The 17,176-nt window shown below is 41.6% G+C and overlaps 1 protein-coding gene across 4 annotated transcripts in view; it reads right to left on the minus strand.

Annotated features, from left to right (window-relative positions):
* Positions 1 to 16,957, minus strand: part of Itgb6 (integrin subunit beta 6) — a 78,410-nt gene extending 61,453 nt beyond the window's left edge. For 2 of the 4 annotated variants that reach the window (XM_036185732.1, XM_036185733.1), the window contains exons 1-4: positions 16,688 to 16,748; positions 15,894 to 15,973; positions 12,881 to 13,085; positions 12,076 to 12,322 (exon numbers count right to left, since the gene is read on the minus strand). In XM_036185732.1, coding sequence (XP_036041625.1) covers positions 12,076 to 12,322; positions 12,881 to 13,085; positions 15,894 to 15,973; positions 16,688 to 16,748 — 593 coding nt within the window. Of the gene's footprint in view, positions 1 to 12,075; positions 12,323 to 12,880; positions 13,086 to 15,893; positions 15,974 to 16,687 lie in introns of all 4 variants that reach the window. The other 2 variants (XM_036185734.1, XM_036185735.1) reach the window with 2 other exon arrangements.
* Positions 16,958 to 17,176: the final 219 nt, after the last annotated feature.

Here is a 17,176-nt window from a genome sequence, read left to right on the forward strand (position 1 = left end):
GAGTGATGATAACTGACAGGACTACAGGACAAGAATGTAGATGTCCATTGAGATGATCATCTTTTCGTTAGCAGATGTGCATAGAAAGCAGGTCAGACTCTGTGTTCCCAAGCATAAGAACAGGGCGGTTCGAGAACCCTAGCACTATAGGCCAAATATCTTGAGATGGCGATCCCAAGAAAAGACGCTTCTGGTCCCAGAAGGCCCCTCCTGACCTTGGTTCCACTTCCTAGGCCAAAGAGAAGTTTTAGAATCTGTCAGCCAATGGGATAGGAGGCATGGCAAGAGCACAGAATGGATGTGGTCCACACTTGCCCCTGTGTCCTTGTGTTCTGATGAGTTTATCTAATTACTCTTTATCAATAAAAAAACCAGGAGTCAGATACTGGGGTCAGAACCTGAATGATCAGAGAAGAGGCAGAGAAGCCACCAGTGACCTCCTATCTCTTCCATTCCTCCATCCAAAATGGCTGAGATCCTCTCTCAGTCCTGCCTTACTACTTCCTGTCTCTTATCTGTCCTCAGTCCTCCAAAACCTCTATGGCTAATTTGATTGCTAGTGGCTAGCTCCACCCTGATTCAAAGCAAACTTTACTGTCAGAATGTGATCAAAATATCACACAATAGTGTCCTGTGTTCTCCTAACATATAAGGTTTGTCTATTATTTCAGCTGTGTGGAGACACCTGGTCTAATTGGCCCAGGAACAAATGTGAATTTCCAGGCCACTTTGTCTCTGTCCTTTCTGATTCATGATGTTTGTTTTTAACTCTCAGAATTCAATTTATAATTCTCTTCTTTTAGTATTGTGCATCAGGCTTCTTTGCAGTTGAAGTGAAGACCATGTATGATATCTACCTGGCAGGATTATTATGAGGCTTGGAAGAGATTAAAAATGTTAAGCAATGTAGCATGACAGCCTGTTCAGAGACAGTGCCATTTCTTACAGAGATCTCTTCACACAGACTAGCGCACACCCAAGGACAGAGAATGCATTTGATTTGTGATGTAATTAGAACCAATCTCTCTATTATAAAAAATAATAAAAACATGAATGTTTACTGAAGAAAATTTGTGTCTATACAAACAAATAAGGAAATAAGTATGAATTTCAATAGCTGTGAGCTGTCTCATAGTTGGCTTGATCATCATTTATTGCTGAAATTCATTTTAAAAATCTGGTGGTGTCTTATGCAGTTCTTAATTTCATCAGTAGGTTACATTGAGTAACAATGTCTTACATTAGTAAGAACAGTCTACAGTATTTGAACTATGACATCACAATTCTCAGATGTGTTTCTGCCACTAAAGTGACATGTGACTACCTCTGTGGTTTCTCTTACTTGGTACAATTACTTTGTGACTCATCAACATTATTTATGAATTAATGGCTTGCTTCTTTAAATTTTGAAATAGTGTTTTATTATATGGAAATGCCAGTTTGTTTGGCCTTTTGTTTCATGGTTGTTTCCAAAGTTTGTCTATTAAAAATAAAGTTCAGGTACACTATGAAGTGCTGCCTACTAGATACAATATGGCCATGGAAACCATGAGCACACAGCAGCTATGACTGCCTGCACAAGACCTGCCCCAAGTAATAAGACATGAAAGTAGAAGACAGATAGTTGAGAAGAAGAGGCCACAGGACTGGGGGAGGGGTTAAAGAGGGGTCTAGGGGTGAATGTGATCACAAGGCATTATGTACATGTACAAAATTATCAAAATAAAAAATTAACAATTAAAGCACCAATGACCTTCCAGTGACTAAATAATAGAGCAATCCATTTATGTTCCCAGTTGCAAGTTATGCCATTCCTTTCCTTGGAAAACATTCTTTGATGGGGGTTTTCTGATTTGCCTTTTGACCCATATTTACAAACTCCTTCCCATGCAGTTCTGTCTGCTGCCATTTCTGATGTTGGCACTTGAGGCCAGACTCTTCACAACAGAAATGAGAAAAACCAAGACAATTGACTGTCTAGAAATGTCATCTGAATGTTATTTTTAATTTCCTTTAATGACTAGGGCTCAGCATTTATCTATCTTTATTGGCATTTTATTTTTAACCCTTTTCCAATTGGCAGGCTTATATTCCTCACCTATTCTTCTATTGGGCTATTTCTATTTCAGTTTTGTGAGCCCTCTGAACAATACTAATCTCTTATCTTTCTTTTGTCTTTTAATTTTATATTTTATATGTATACCTTAAAGAGTTTACATAATTTTTTACTCTCAAATATAAAAAGTATTTTAAAGTGCGATGCAAGGAAGAAGTCAAATGTTTGAAATGGTTCCATGTCCTCATGGCTCCCCAGTGGCTGGAGGAGCTGTTTGGTAGCCGACAATGCATTCAGTTTAGAACAAATATATCAAGCAGTTATCTATCCTTAGGCAGGTCACATGGCACTGCTGGACACCAGAGTCCTTACCTAGTTCACAAAGTTGTTGTGAAGATGATATGGCACAGGAGGTGGATAGCCATGCTTGGCTTAGCATTTTCCCCAAGACCTAACTATTCTTAGAATGTATGAGTCCTTTATTTGGGGCTATTGATTTGCATTACACTGGAGCATCTTCTTGAACAAAAGAACTGGCAACGGGCTTGAATATGAGAAATTTGCATCTTTGCTGCTTAGAATATCTCCTCTCAGAGAAGACCTGAGAAGGAGATAATTGTGTGTGCACATGTAGTATGTGTGTGTGTGTGTGTGTGTGTGTGTGTGTGTGTGTATTGTACACATGTACACCCAGAGGTAGACTTTGGGTGTCTTTGTCAATCACTCTCCACTTTATTTATTTAATTTTGTTTTGTATGTGTGACAGGATCTCTCTTTTAACCTGGAGCTCACCAATTTGGCTAGACTGGCTGGCTAGAGACCTCTAGAGATCTTCCCACTTCCAGTTCCCCAAAACTGGGATTATAGGTGCACACTGCAGCACTGGCTTCTTGTGTGGGTCCTGGGATCTGAACTCAGGTCCCCATGCTAGTGCAGCAAGCACCTTAGTGGCTGAGCCATTTCCCTAGCAGGGAACTCTATAGTTTTGGAAAATGGGTGAAAATTAAATATTATTCATCCAGCTGGTTAAATGACAGGGGACATGTAGGGAAACAAAGCAGACCATTAGAGGTGGGTCACAGCTGGGAATCTGGAATTGAGATCAGGTCTGCCTCTAATGAGTGGCACATTTGAACGCTACTTTCTCAGCATCAGAACTAAAGGGAAGTACTAAAGAAGTACTACTTACATTTTGTTAATTTTTAAAATAAGTAAGTATTGATAAAATGAGACTATACTTACATATACCAAAATTTATCTTTTTCTGTCAGGAATTGGAAATGACTTCTATTCCCTTCTTTATATATATATATATATTGCACATAGTTTTCTTATCTTTGCAGAAAGAAGCTATATACTGTGTACTTGTAGTACAGAAAATCCCTCTAAGCATTTTATAGCTGCCATTTGCTTTCTACTGTGTGATGTTTAACTGTCAATTGGAGAGCAATAGTAGTGCTGGGGTCGCCGCCATGTTGAGGCAGTTGTCCCAAGCTCTGCTTTGGTGTCCTGATGGGTGTTTCTCAGCTTAATAAAAGAGGGAATGCCAGTTTCACTTGATTGTCCTTGAGGAACTACTACAAATCATTAATTGTATTAGCTGTGCATCTCTGAATACATAGTTTTTCTTCAACACATGGAGAGTTTGCATAGAGCATTTCCCCTGCCTGTGAAATACAGAGAGGAAACATTTGCATGAAGGAGCTGACTCAGCCCTTTTTACGGAAGCATCATTTTCACCTGAAGGAATGATTGACAGCTAAACTTGAATTAATCCAAGTTGAATATTTGGCAGACATTTTCTTAAAAATGAACAAAGCAAGACTGTCATTTCCAAGACCACAAATGCTGGCATTTAGTGCCAGTAGCAAAATTCAAGGTAACTAGAATATTTGAATTGAAGGAATTGCTCATTTGCTACTTCAGAGATTGACAAAGTCCCAACCTTTTCCAGTGCTTCAACACACATGTGATGAAGTTGGTGGTGATATTAACAAGCATGACTTTTGATATCATGGATTCTGCAGGATCTGTGTAACTCAGTGAACTCCTATTTTCCAAAGCACCAAAGTATCACACTGCAGTCATGAGTGGTAAGAATCATTCATGTGCAGACAGATCAATGGACTGCAATATAACAGAATAGGAATTGATACTGTTTCAGATTCTACACTGGAATAGTCACCTGTCCCTTAGTCTAATGTAAGAGTAGACAAGTGGACACAGTCATTGAACAAAACTATCAGGTGAGATTCTCCTTTGACAAATACATTTCTGTGTGAAGTTTGACTTTCTTCGAAGAATTCTATCAAAACATTGCGATAGGTTAAATGCAAAAGTGGATGTGGAAATCCAGTTGCCTTCAGTTAAACCACCATGTTAGAAATCTGCAAAAAAATGTAGATTCTTTTCACTTTCTTTGATAATGAAAGACTTGCTGATCATTTTTGTTTTGTTTTGAAAGTGTAGTTATTGTTCATTAAAAACATGTTATAATAATATGCAGTATTTCTTATTGTAAATATTAAACCAACAAATCAATGCTTATTTTTTTCTATTATATTCTGATAAAGTAATATTACTATATTTAAAATCTACATAAACTGAAGCTCTCCTGGAGGTGTATCATCATCATCATCATCATTGTCAGAGTCTCCCTTTGTAGGTCAGGTTGGCCTTATGCTTGAGATCCTTTCCTCTTGGCTCAGTCAACAGAGGGCTGGGATTAGCAGGATACAATACCATGCATGGGTGAGGCATTATTTTTTTCATTATTGTTGGTGTGTGTGTGTGTGTGTGTGTATGATGTATGTACATGAGTAAGGTCAGAGAACAATTTTCAGCAGTCTATTCTCTCCTACCATGGGATACAGGGATTGAGCTCAGTCATCAGGCTCCCATGGCAAGTGCTTTTGGCTGTTGAACTATCTTGATGGCTCAAGACGTGTTCGTTTTTAAGGGTGTAAAGGAGTCCTGAGATTTGAAAGTTTGGAGAGCAGTAGATGCAAATAACTAGAGATGAGGTGATGAGTTAATGAGGCAAAGGAAATTGATGGTTATTTTGGATGTCTGTTGTTCTGAGCTCATTCAGTCTCTGATTATTCCAGAGTCAATGTCTTCCCTCTAAAGGGCAAAGAGACTAAATACAAAGGCCGTTGCATGTGGCAAAACCCTTCCAGGTTCTTTCCTCTTATCTTTCATTGTCTTCTTACTTCATGACACTTTATTCTATACTTACAAGATTTGGTTTGATTAAAAAATGTGAGTTTTCGCTGGGCGGTGGTGGCGCATGCCTTTAATCCCAGCACTCAGGAGGCAGAGCCAGATGGATCTCTGTGAGTTCGAGGCCAGCCTGGGCTACCAAGTAAGTTCCAGGAAAGGCTCAAAGCTACACAGAGAAACCCTGTCTCAAAAAACCAAAAGAAAAAAAAAAAGAAATGTGAGTTTTCATCTTGTTGTGTATATGTGTGGGGTGCTAGCTGGACAGAGGAACTTAGAGAGCTAGAGATATAATGGAAAGAAAAACAGTGTTGCAATTTTTTTAAAAGTACTTTGAATTTACAACTTGAGTGATGAATTTGGCCAGGAAAAAATAAAGAAGCAGCTTTAGCCTAAAAGATATGTAGATTCTTTCCGGAGGCCAAATGCACACTCTCCTTTCAGGTCCCTATTAGCTACACACTGTGCAGCAGTCTAGTCTCCCCTGATTGTGTGCTATGGTTACTATGGTTACTACTGGTATTACTGAGAACTTAGTTCAAGCCAAATGCTTCCATTCACGATCTGACCTAATCTTTACAACCACTCTGTGTGATTAGAACTATGACTCAATTTACTGAAAAAGACACAGGATTTGAGAAGAGAAATGACCCAGCTAAAGTCGTGTTAGGATTGACTCTATGAGCCATGATTTCATCCAGAGTTGACTCTGGAGCCCATGTTGTCATCCAATGTGCCTGTCCACTAAAGAACTTCAGTTCCCCGTGGAACGGTTCCAGATCCCCCGCCCCCATATATTTCCACACTTAGCATACTGCTTCAGGCTCTGTAAAGTTTTTAAACAAACGAATGAATGAAAGACTGCTTGAATATAAGCCAAGTACGGTTGTTCACAGCAATTATCTCAGTACTTGGGCTAAGGTAGGATAGTTGCTTTAATTTCAAGGCTAGTTATGTTCCATGGCAAGTTCAAGGCCATTCTTGGCTATAGCATGAGACCTTGTCTCAAACAAAGCCAAACAAAACAAAAATGATGTTGAAATTAAATGCATACATAGAACTAAATACAAAGCCAAACTACTTTGGTTTTCCCAGAAGCTTCTTTAAGGACTAGGTTTCATTGCTGATTCAAGGGGTTGCCTCCCAGTTTAGCTGAGTCATCCAACTTGTTCATTTTAATTGTTTCCCTGATAACATTCTAGACTCATTGTTTCCCTATTGTATGTCAAGTTGCTACATCTTATCTGACAGGAAGAAGGAAGCAGAAGTACTAGGTACTGATGGAATTGCCCTTCATTAGAATGTACCGAGGCTTGTTGCAGGATATGTGATATGCCAAATAATTACATACAAACCTCAGGCAGGTACAGAGCTCTTCAATTTACCAAAGGAAAGGCCAGAAGCAGAAGGGATGCTGTTATATTAGATGAGATGTTTTCCGTAACCAATGTATTTACCTTCACAGATGGGTCAGTAATTGACAACAGTGGCCACGCCTTACTATTCATAACTTGGCATTTTAAAGAATCCATTTGAGTCACCATCACTCTTCCTAGACACCTGCACGTCTTGTGTTACAGGAATTGCTAGAAGCCACCTAGTGTCCATCTATAAGGAACAGAATCCTAATTTTTAGGGGAGGAATGTGTTTCCTTTTAGCTATCTTTATTATGTAAATAGATATAACACCTTGGGTAAAATTTCTGGTCAAACTTCTGAAGTTGGGAAAATAAAATTCAGCATTCACTTGTAATTAAGAGGATAAATGTATCAAAGCAAGAATAAGAGAAACCTTTCTCGCCTTATAAATGAAATTGAAAACATCACTTGCTGACAATATATTCAAAGCCCGTTAACATGGCCAGGTCTGTCTTCTCACACATCAGTTAACATCAGTTAAACATTGTGTTAGTCATCCTAGATAACACAACAATGCAGGAAAAGATAAACGGAGGGATGGATATGGAGAAGACATTGTTACTCACAGATGACCTGACTATGTACTTAGAAAATCAGAAGTCTACGAAAGCAGGTGAGAATTATTGAGAGAAAATCCACAAAGGTTTTAGGACAAGAAAAATACATTACATTTTGATAAGCTACTATTGAAAACTGAGATTTTACAAATCTCAAAGAATAGATAATATAAAGAAAGACAGAAGGAAGTGAAAGGGTTTTTTTTTTTGTTTGTTTTGTTTTGTTTTTTACATTGAAAACAGTGAAATGGTCCTCAGAGATATTTAACAAGAATCAAAGAAGCAGAGATCCCTGTCACGTGACATGCCCAGGCATTTTAAAGAGGCTTAAGAGGTCCACTCTCCCTAAACTGGTCTATGGCTTCATTACAGTCTCTTTCAAAATCTCAACATATTTTTTGGAGACATTGGCAAATTGGTTCTAAAATCTAGGTGGAAATGCCAAGGATCTGGGAACATGGAAAGAAGGGCAAGGTTGGAGGACTTACTTCCTGATCTCTCTTTTTATAAAGCTGCTGTCAGCAGGACTGAGGCATGTGCTGTCCCATGGCTCAAGGTATCAGTGAAGGAGAAACGACCCCTATGCAGCCAACCGAGTTTTCACAGAGACACCAAGCAAACTCACTGTGGAAAGTCTTGCTTAACAAGTAATTCTGGAATAACCAGTTCTATATGGAATCAAGATGAATCTCATTTTTTTCAGCCTCAATATAAAAATTCATTTGGTCGTGATCACAGGTCTGAGTTTTAATCTTAAAATTTCTATAAGAAAATATAGAAGACATTTTTAATCACCATAGAGTAGGCCAAAGTTTCTCAAAAAAAACCCCATGAACTACAAAATTAAAAATTGAAATGCTGATCTTCATCAAAATTTTAAAGAGGCATTGTTAGTAAAATAAAATATAAGCTACAAACTGTTAAGAGTATCTGAGAAACATATTGGACAAAGAACTTGTATTCGGAGTAAATAAAGGGGGGCAGGAAAGATGGCTTAACTGTTAAGAGCACTTATTGCCCTTGCAGAGGCCCCAGGTTCAGTTCCCAGCACCCACACAGTAAGCAGCTCAGAACCATCTGTTCCAGGGTTCTGACTGCCCCTTCTGGACTCTAAGGGCACTGCACATACATGGTGCACAGACATACAAAACACTCATACACAAAGTAAAAATAAAAGAACCTGTATGGAACACTATTAATAAGATAATCAAAAAGTTTTAAATAGTTAAAAGATTTGAAAAGCTATTTCTCAAAGTATGGTATTAGGACAAATAAACACATGAAAAGATATTCAGTGTCATGCATCAATAAACACAAATTAAAGCAACAGCAAGATAGCATTATAAACTCAATGCCTAAAATGAAAAGGACTGACATTTTAGTGAAAATTTAGTAATTCTAGTCCTACTAATCCACTAATGACTGTGTGGATGTGGGTCACATGGAAAGCTTGCAAACTGTTCCTGGAAATAAAAGGTAGCACATTTATTTGCAAAGAGTCTGGCAGTTTCTTGAAAAGCTAAAAAATAAATTGCACAATTCAGCAAATATATTCAATATATACATTTAAGAGAAATAAAAAGTACATCCATTGTTTTAAATATTTATATGCAAATGGTCTTACCAACATTTTCCACAATGTCCAAATTATGGAAACAGCCCAATTATTTATCAGTGGAAGAATGAATAAAGAAACTGTAGCAGATCCATAAAGGGCTGTAGGATGTATGTGAAAACATAAAGGAGCAGACTGCTGATAAGTACAGCCAAGTCATAAAGACATCTAGGAACATTTTATTGAACAAAGGAAGCCAGACATGAAGAGCAGGTGAGCTAGCCCTGAGGGTGTGAGCATGGGAGAGCTGGCCCCACTACTTGTCTGCCATGCAGCAGCATGGGCTAGGGAGAGATGCCCCCTTCCCCCTCACCCCTCGACACCTGTGGCAGGGGGGAGAGCTGGTCCCTGGGACATGAGAGTGGAAGAGCTGGCCTTGCCCCTCACCATCTGTAGCATTTGGGAGAGTGGGCCCTGCACCTTGCCTGGGCAGCACAGTGGAGCTGAGCCTGTTGGCAGGGGCATGGGTGAGCTGGCCCTAAGGACACGAGAGTGGGAGAGCTGGCCCCACCTCGTCTGCCATGTGGTATCCAGGGTGAGGGAAAGATGCCCTCTTCCCCTAACTCCTTGCCACCAGGTGCAAGACCTGGCCCTGAGGTCAAGAGAGCAAGAGAGCTGGCCTTGCCCCTCACTACCTGCAGCACTTGGGAGTGTGGCCCTAAAGGTGTAGGTGTGAGTGAGCTGGCCCTGAGTGGTGAGAGCAGGGGAACCAGCCCTGTACTTTCCTCCTTGCTACATAAGATGAACTAGCCAGGAGCGGAGCTGGAGAGCTCACCCTGGTGGTAAGGGTGGGGAAGAGCTGGTGGGCTGACCAACTCAGCTACCACCCAGGCACAGAAACCAGAGCTATGTATGAGTTGGCCCATCCCAACATCCACCCCATCTATGATCTCCTGGAGCATGTGAAGGAGCCAATCCTGCAGACCCAAAGATGCAGGATCTCCACAACAGAGGGTAATGGCAGGACATCCAAGAGGAGTCCCAGTGAGGGTCCAGTATCCATAGTGTAGCAGAAACCAGAGGCCTCAGACCAGAACCGATTACATTGCAATAAACATTTGCAAGTAAAGATAAATGGACTAAAGGGTACACTGTGTGACTCACTGTGTCACACTATCATTCCCAAGAAGAGATAGATTCATTTATTTATTTGTTCCTTCCTTCCTTCCTTCCTTCCTTCCTTCCTTCCTTTCTTTCTTTCTTTCTTTTGTTATTCTTGTCTCTTAAATTTTACTTTTTTATTTGTGGGAGAGATTGCAGGGGCAGAGGGTAGATGGGATCAAGATGCAAGGTGTGAAAGCCACAAAGAATCAGGAAGAGGAGTAAGAAAGGAAGAAGCCCGGCCCAAAGAGTTCACCCTACACACTCTTACATCTTGATGGGATTCAAGAACAGGCAAAAGCAACCCAAACAACAGAAATCAGAAAGTGGCTGCTTCTGAGGAAGCAGAGCTGACTGTAATAGGTCATGAAGAATCCTTCCAAGGGGAAGACAAGTCTGAGGTGGTGATTAATTTGGTACGTTCAGTTACCAAAGTCGCCAAACAGCACTGTTTACAGAGTGTTTTTCTAGAGCATTCCAATTAGATCTTTATTGATCTGCCTACTTTTCTCCCCTTCTTACTTTCTGGAATGAAGACGTGATTAGTGCCCTGGCAGCCTTCTTAGACCATGAGGACAAGACCCAAGTACCAACAATGGCAGAGCAGACGGTAGGGAAGCCTTGGATTCCTGTGTGTGGAGCTGCTAAGCCAGCCCTGAATGGCCCTTCTCCAGACTCCTCTGTGTGTGTGCAGGGGGTGGGGTGGGGTGAGTTGGGGGGTGGTTGGGGGTGGGGGTGGGCGTGGGTGGGGGGGGGGGGGTGGGGAGTCATTCTTTCAGGTTGTGTCCCTGTCACTCCCAACCAAACACAATTCCTAAGATTTAAATCTGTAAGAATTTTCTTTCAGAGTAAGATTGTTTGGGGCTATGTTAGATTACAGTTGAGAACTATACTAACAACTTTCCTCCTCCTCCTCTTCTTCCTCCTCCTTCTTCAAGACAGGGTTTCTCTGTGTAACCCTGGCTGTCCTGGAACTTGCTTTGCTGTCCCTGAACTCAGATCCACCTGCCTCTGCCTCTCAAGTGCTGAGACTAAAGACTTGAGCCACCACCAACTGGCTTATGAGAACTATATTAAATTTCTAAACTGAAATAACATTACTTGTTTCCTATAGATACTGCTCCCTTTGATGTATTAAAATATCAAATGCTAACATACATTTGAGAAAGTGTGTGTGTGTGTGTGTGTGTGTGTGTGTGTGTGTGTGTGTGTGTGTGTGTTTATGAGAGAGAGGAAGGGAGGGAGAGTGCAATGGAGAGAGAGAGAGATGGTGGTATAAGGCTTGCTTTGAACCAAACCAGATCTTTTCACAAGTCCGTGTTCAGTCATGTGACCTTGGGTGAATTGCTGGCCTCTCCCAGTCCCCTGCCACTTCCTCTGAGTACAGGACTCATGAGACCAGCTTTAACTTGCCATCATTATAGAGATGGAGTGAGATCACGTATATGAAGTGTTCAGCATAGAGGCTGGTAGGGAGCAAATGGTAGCTGTTTTTCGGTGGAAGAATATTAAATAACTTGATTTGGAACATGTCATTGACCACACAGGTAAGCCATCACAAAGCAATTTGCCCTTGACTATCATCTGCATATTACATGGTTTTAATGGCTGATTATATAATAGAGTCGCTGCCTCATTTCCTGTTGAGTTTAATTGCAGTGAAGGTTCTCTCAGAGATGAGAGAAAGCCACATTTCCCAAAGTGCGTCAGAGAAAGCTGCAAAAAATATTATTTTGATAGAAAGAAAAAAATGTAGGTTAGTATCAAATAGCTCTAGAAAGTGGTGGTCACTGAGGACTGAAGATCCCTGAGGGACTGGTATGTGTGGCTGACAGTGAAAGACAGAGTCTCCTTGCCCACAAACAGGAAACCTAGAGGGCTACATCCTGAGCTGCTAACCTGGCAGATGATGCAGGGTCTGTGGGCTAGAACCATGAAGATGTAATGATCCCACCTTGACTGGAAACTACCTAGACCACAGGGAATTGCTGAGATCCCAACAAGAGAAAGAAATGCCAGGGTGTTAACGAGCTTCTGGCACGGCAGCTCAGGGGTGTAGGTTACATCTGTAGAAATCAGTGCCCAGGGATGCCAGGGAGTTCACTTACCTGCAAGGGTTGATGATTTCCTCAGGTGTTGTTTTCATAAAGGGAGAAACGGGCTTTTCCACAAAAGAGCCAAAGCCCAGTCTAAAGTTGCTGGTTAATTTAGACATCTCTTTAGCAAGCCGGGAGCCCAGCTCTTTGATTGTGTTGAGGTCATCATCCATGGAGGCTGAGAGATCCATGAGGTAATACAGATCTACTGGGTAATCTTCTGTTTGGCGGACCTGCACTTGCAGAGTCTGCTCACCGCCTATAATGGCCCACGAGAAAGGCAAATCCATAAACACAGCAGTTATTTGTAACTAACCAATCTTGAGCTAGCTGGCTACTCTATCTCAGGGTGACCTTATTAAGGGGTATGCAATTTCATGAACTGTGTGGTAGCATTTATAAATGAACATGTCTGTGCAAATACCTCAGTGGTGAGTTTTGAAGGACTGAAGGAGGTGTACGTTGGGATATTTTATATCTCCTTGGTAGAAGTAGCATCCATTTAGATGGAAGATAAGCTGTGTCATTGTGTATGTGGCTTTAGAAAATGTGAACCAAGTAAAGGGGAGATTAAATCTACATTTCAGTCCTTGAAGAAATGTGCAGTGATGTGGGTGACATTTGAGTAATTCCAATGGTTGCACTAGAGAAGCTGTCTTCGGTGACACATTAGGAGTGCAGTAAAGAGATGTGTTAGCAATTCCCATTTCCCTCAGATTGGGGAATGGAAATCCCAATAACCAATAATGTGTTGTGTGCCAGAGGTATTAGTGGACAGAAGTCGTAGACATAACGGTGGAAATCCATCATTCCATACCTGGTCTCAACTTAAGAAGCAAGCTTTGAGGAGCAATCTGAACAATGTCAGAGCTGTTTGTCTGCCGGCCTATGCTGAGAGGCTTATTTTGAAGTATTTCTACTTGGGAGACAGGGTTTTCGATGAAGGGCAATTGACATCCTTTGGCCAAAAGATTTGCAGGGGTGTCACACCTTTCGCCAACTCCAGACAGGTGAGTAAAATTCTAAAAGGGGGGAAATCATAAAGAGGAAATGAAGACAAATCTACATTTCTTTGCAACGTGCCAAGCATTAAATTTTTAGTGTGTTTTGTGAGACAAGTATATGCTAAGTACATTATACTCCCATGTGGTTGGTGTGGTTGGCAGGTGGAGTTATGTGAGAGCTGAATAACAGGAGAATTTGGCCAGTAAAATTTTGAATAAAACTGGAGCCTCTTTTTAATTATACTCAGTCAAACTCATCTAACATTTTTTTTTTCCCTCAAAGCCCATGTCTTGAAGTTTCTCCCATGATCTGGATGGATCTTTAAAATTCCCAAAGTTGCCGTGTTCCCGAGAATTTATTTGTTCAGGATGAATGGTTGTTTCCTGGACTCCTAGGACTGCCATTCTTTGGATGTCTGAAACCAAACCCAGAGAGATGTTTCCTGTGGATTCCTAGAGGACAGGGCACCTGACAGCTCCCTGCTGTGGCCATGAGAGCAAAGAATGAACAAAGGCTAGGGTATACGCAAACCCTTCTGCAGTTTACATCACCTATGTTCTTCTGGCAAAGGCTGAACACAGCTGATAGCCATTGCATTGTGTTAGGAAGGATTCTGAGCCCTCAACCAGCCACTGTTTGCCTTGGTTACAGCATGGAAAGTTGCAGAGTTTGCCATACCCAGGCTAGCGCCAAAAATCTGTTAGGTCTGATTGGCAGGTAGCAAACTGTATTTTCAAAACTGTGTTTCAGAAAAATATAACTCCAAGTTGATGAAAACAGAAGGCATGGTTTAGAATCCTAAGGGACAAGGAAAAGATATGAGTATTAGTCTGGATCTTGGTAGACATCAAACTGGCCTCTATGAGCCCATCACACACACACACACACACACACACACACACACACACACACACACACACACACACACACACAGAGTCCAGGAGCCTCAGTTCAATGTTGCCTGTGGTCAGTTCAGCTCAGGAACAGCATTGCCTATCAGTGGCACCTGCTGTATTCTTGGTTCAGCGCCCTCTCTCTGCTCTGGGGACAGCAAAGTCAGAGCAGCCCCATCTCTGGTAGGCCCTACACCCCCAGCCTTCTCTCTGGATGGACCCGAAGAACTAAGACTTTCTGAAATCCCTGTGTGTGTGTGTATGTGCGTGTGATGGGCTCATAGAGCTGATGTACTACTGGCCGCTTCTATTATTGGAGAGGCCTCTAAAATGATCTGGCCTTAAAACTTGATGATCACTTGGCCAGCTACAAGGAAAACTCTCAGTAGCACCTTAAAAAGCACTTATTAATGCAAAGTTGAATTTAAATATAAATTCTAGTGGGCTGTTGAGATAGCTCAATGGCTAAGAATACTTACTGCTCTTCCAGAGAACCCAACTGCAATTCCCAGCACCTATATCAGGAAATCACAACTGCCTATAACTGTAGTTCCAGGTGATTTAATTCCCTCTTCTGGCCTTCATGAGCACCTGGACGGACACACACACACACACACACACACACACACACAGAGAGAGAGAGAGAGAGAGAGAGAGAGAGAGAGAGAGAGAGAGAGAGAGAGAAAGTGTAAATGTAAATTCTAGATTGAAGTTTTTGTCTCTACCATGAAACTAATATTGTCTTCTAGACAATGTCCAAGGAACATATGCGTTTGTTTCTTGTGGAATATTCTCACCCCTGCATTTGCTACTAGAACTCAAAAGAGCACAATCACCTTGAATTTTGTGTTTTGTGTGTGGCCTAAGCAGTTGAGGCAGTGGAGGGGGAGTGAGCTGGTTTATGCTTTCCTGCCCATGAGGCAACTCTCCACAGACACGCAATTCAGTGTGGAATTTGGGTCCTAACAGTTACAGCACGGTTCTGAGCCAGGCATCTTGATTACTTCCCCTTTGAACACGCTACTTGGCTCTTGTTGGCATTTGTAAGCCTTGATTGGCACTTAGATTCTTTCCAGTGGGTGGGACTTAAAATCCAGAAAGCCACGGGCCTCTTTTTCTCAGTGTGAACCCTCCACATGTTGCTCTCTGCATGCCAGCACAGGCTGTGACTTGGGGTGTCTTGTCAGATAGCCCCCCATGGTCTCCACACTACTTCACAGTTTCACTCTGACCAGATAAGGACTGTTTCTTTAGAGCTTTGCAATCGTTGAGTGAGAGTCACTCGGTTCGTGAACATGCAATTTGTAAAAGAACTGCCCGATTCATGAATCATAGTTTTCCCTACTTGAAACACCTAGCAGAGACTCACAACGGACCTCAAGTCCCAGATGGAACCGAACCACACTGTATCAACTTTAAAGGTCTGCTTCATTTTGAATAATATCATCTCCATGGCCTCCAATCATCCAGACAGAATGTTACACCTGCAACCAGCTAGAAAACCTTTAAAGGAAGGGAAGTAACCAGATGGCTGGCACCTTTTTAGTCTCAGCACTAGGGAGGCAGAAGCAGACATATGTCTCTGTGTTTCAGGCTAGCCTGCTCTACACAGTGAGCTCCAGACCAGCCAGTCGTAGTGAGACCCCATCTCAAAAATAAAAATGAAAAACTTAATGAATTAACTAATTAACTAAGAGGAGTCACTAGGTTTAATAAAGGATGTTTAGTTAAGTTTTTAAAAAATGATTTGACATCCATTCCTTCGGTAAAGTGTTTTCAAAGTACCCATGAATACAACTTTGATCCACTGACACTTAGGTTCCTTTCTTGATCTGGTTTAATCGTGCAACCCCACAGAGAGTAATGCTTTCACTGAGGACATTAACTGATGTGTAAACAGTGTTTGAAGCAGGGGAATGGCCAGTGATTTACCTCCTGGGAGCACCAGGCACAGTGAGGTCCCGTGAGCAAGCAGTCTGAGCAGGTTTCTGCACCGCCCCAGGCACAACCACCTAAGGGCAAAGCCAGCAAGACGGCGTTAGAGCTCTCTTACTCATTCTGCTAATGGGACTAAGGCTTCTTACTCGATCAAAGCTGTCTGAACATTTACTTTAGAAGATTAATCCTCGGAAGGTTAGTAACTCACGTCAAAGTTTGTAGTTTGTCCCTACCACATCGGGAATATAGGTATCATGTAAACAGAAATTAGCTCTCTTTTGTCTTAAACCATGATGGTGTCTAACTGCTCGGCAGTACAGATACCTTCTGATTTATTCTCTATTCAACACCTGCGACTTAAATTTCAAAAATGTATCTGTACCCATTAAAAAGGTTTCTCTTATAAATTTGGCATTTCTGTTTCTAAAAATCCTTCTCCATGCTCAAGATTACGACTCCCAAGTGGACGGCCTTGTCACACAACAAAATAGAAAAGCTTCTGGAGTGACAATCAGAGCGACACTCAGAAGTCCCATTGTGCAGGAGGGCTGTCTAATTCTCCTCATAAAAATGCCTATGCAACCTTTGTATTTATTTACCTAGCACCTAGAACATTCACTGCGGGAGACTGCCCCAGTCTGCCTGTCATTTGTTAAAGTGTCTCTGTGGCAAGAGAGCCATCAGACAGCTCAAATGAAAAACGACTGCGGGTCTGCTTTCTGAAGCAGATGACAGTTTGTGCAGCACACGATGAGAGAGAGCGGTGTACCCGAGAACTTCGGTCTTACCTTGGACGCGATCATTCCTTCCTAGAAGTAGCAGGAACAGGCAGAGCAGCTCAATCCCCATTCGGTTCAGTTTTCACTGTGCGGACAGATTAAAAATGAATTACCTCCAGGGTTACAAGACCAAACCTGGAGGCCGTGAAAGTCTTTCTTGCAGTGTAAGAATAAAAACATGAAACTACTTACACTGCTCTGAAAAGTAACTTGAGCTGTAAATTCAAAAGCTTTCATTAAGATTGAAATGAAAACAGAAGCTACCTGGCCAGGCAAAGCAGAAAAGCTGTGTTTAAAAGCTACTTCAACACGATTACTTCCTTGTTTGCCATATAAGGAAAGCAGGTGTACAATCACCGGGAAGGTGGGGAGATGCATGCGGGAGACATTCATGCGTGTTAATTCTATTAGCCTTACTGCATCCTAGAGAAAATTAGTATCTTTAGTGAAATGGTGAGCAACAGGCTGTCCAAAGACCAATTGAAATGCATGGTTTCC

The sequence above is a fragment of the Onychomys torridus genome, chromosome 4, assembly GCF_903995425.1.
Source record: "Onychomys torridus chromosome 4, mOncTor1.1, whole genome shotgun sequence".
In the NCBI taxonomy this organism is placed as follows: domain Eukaryota; kingdom Metazoa; phylum Chordata; class Mammalia; order Rodentia; family Cricetidae; genus Onychomys; species Onychomys torridus.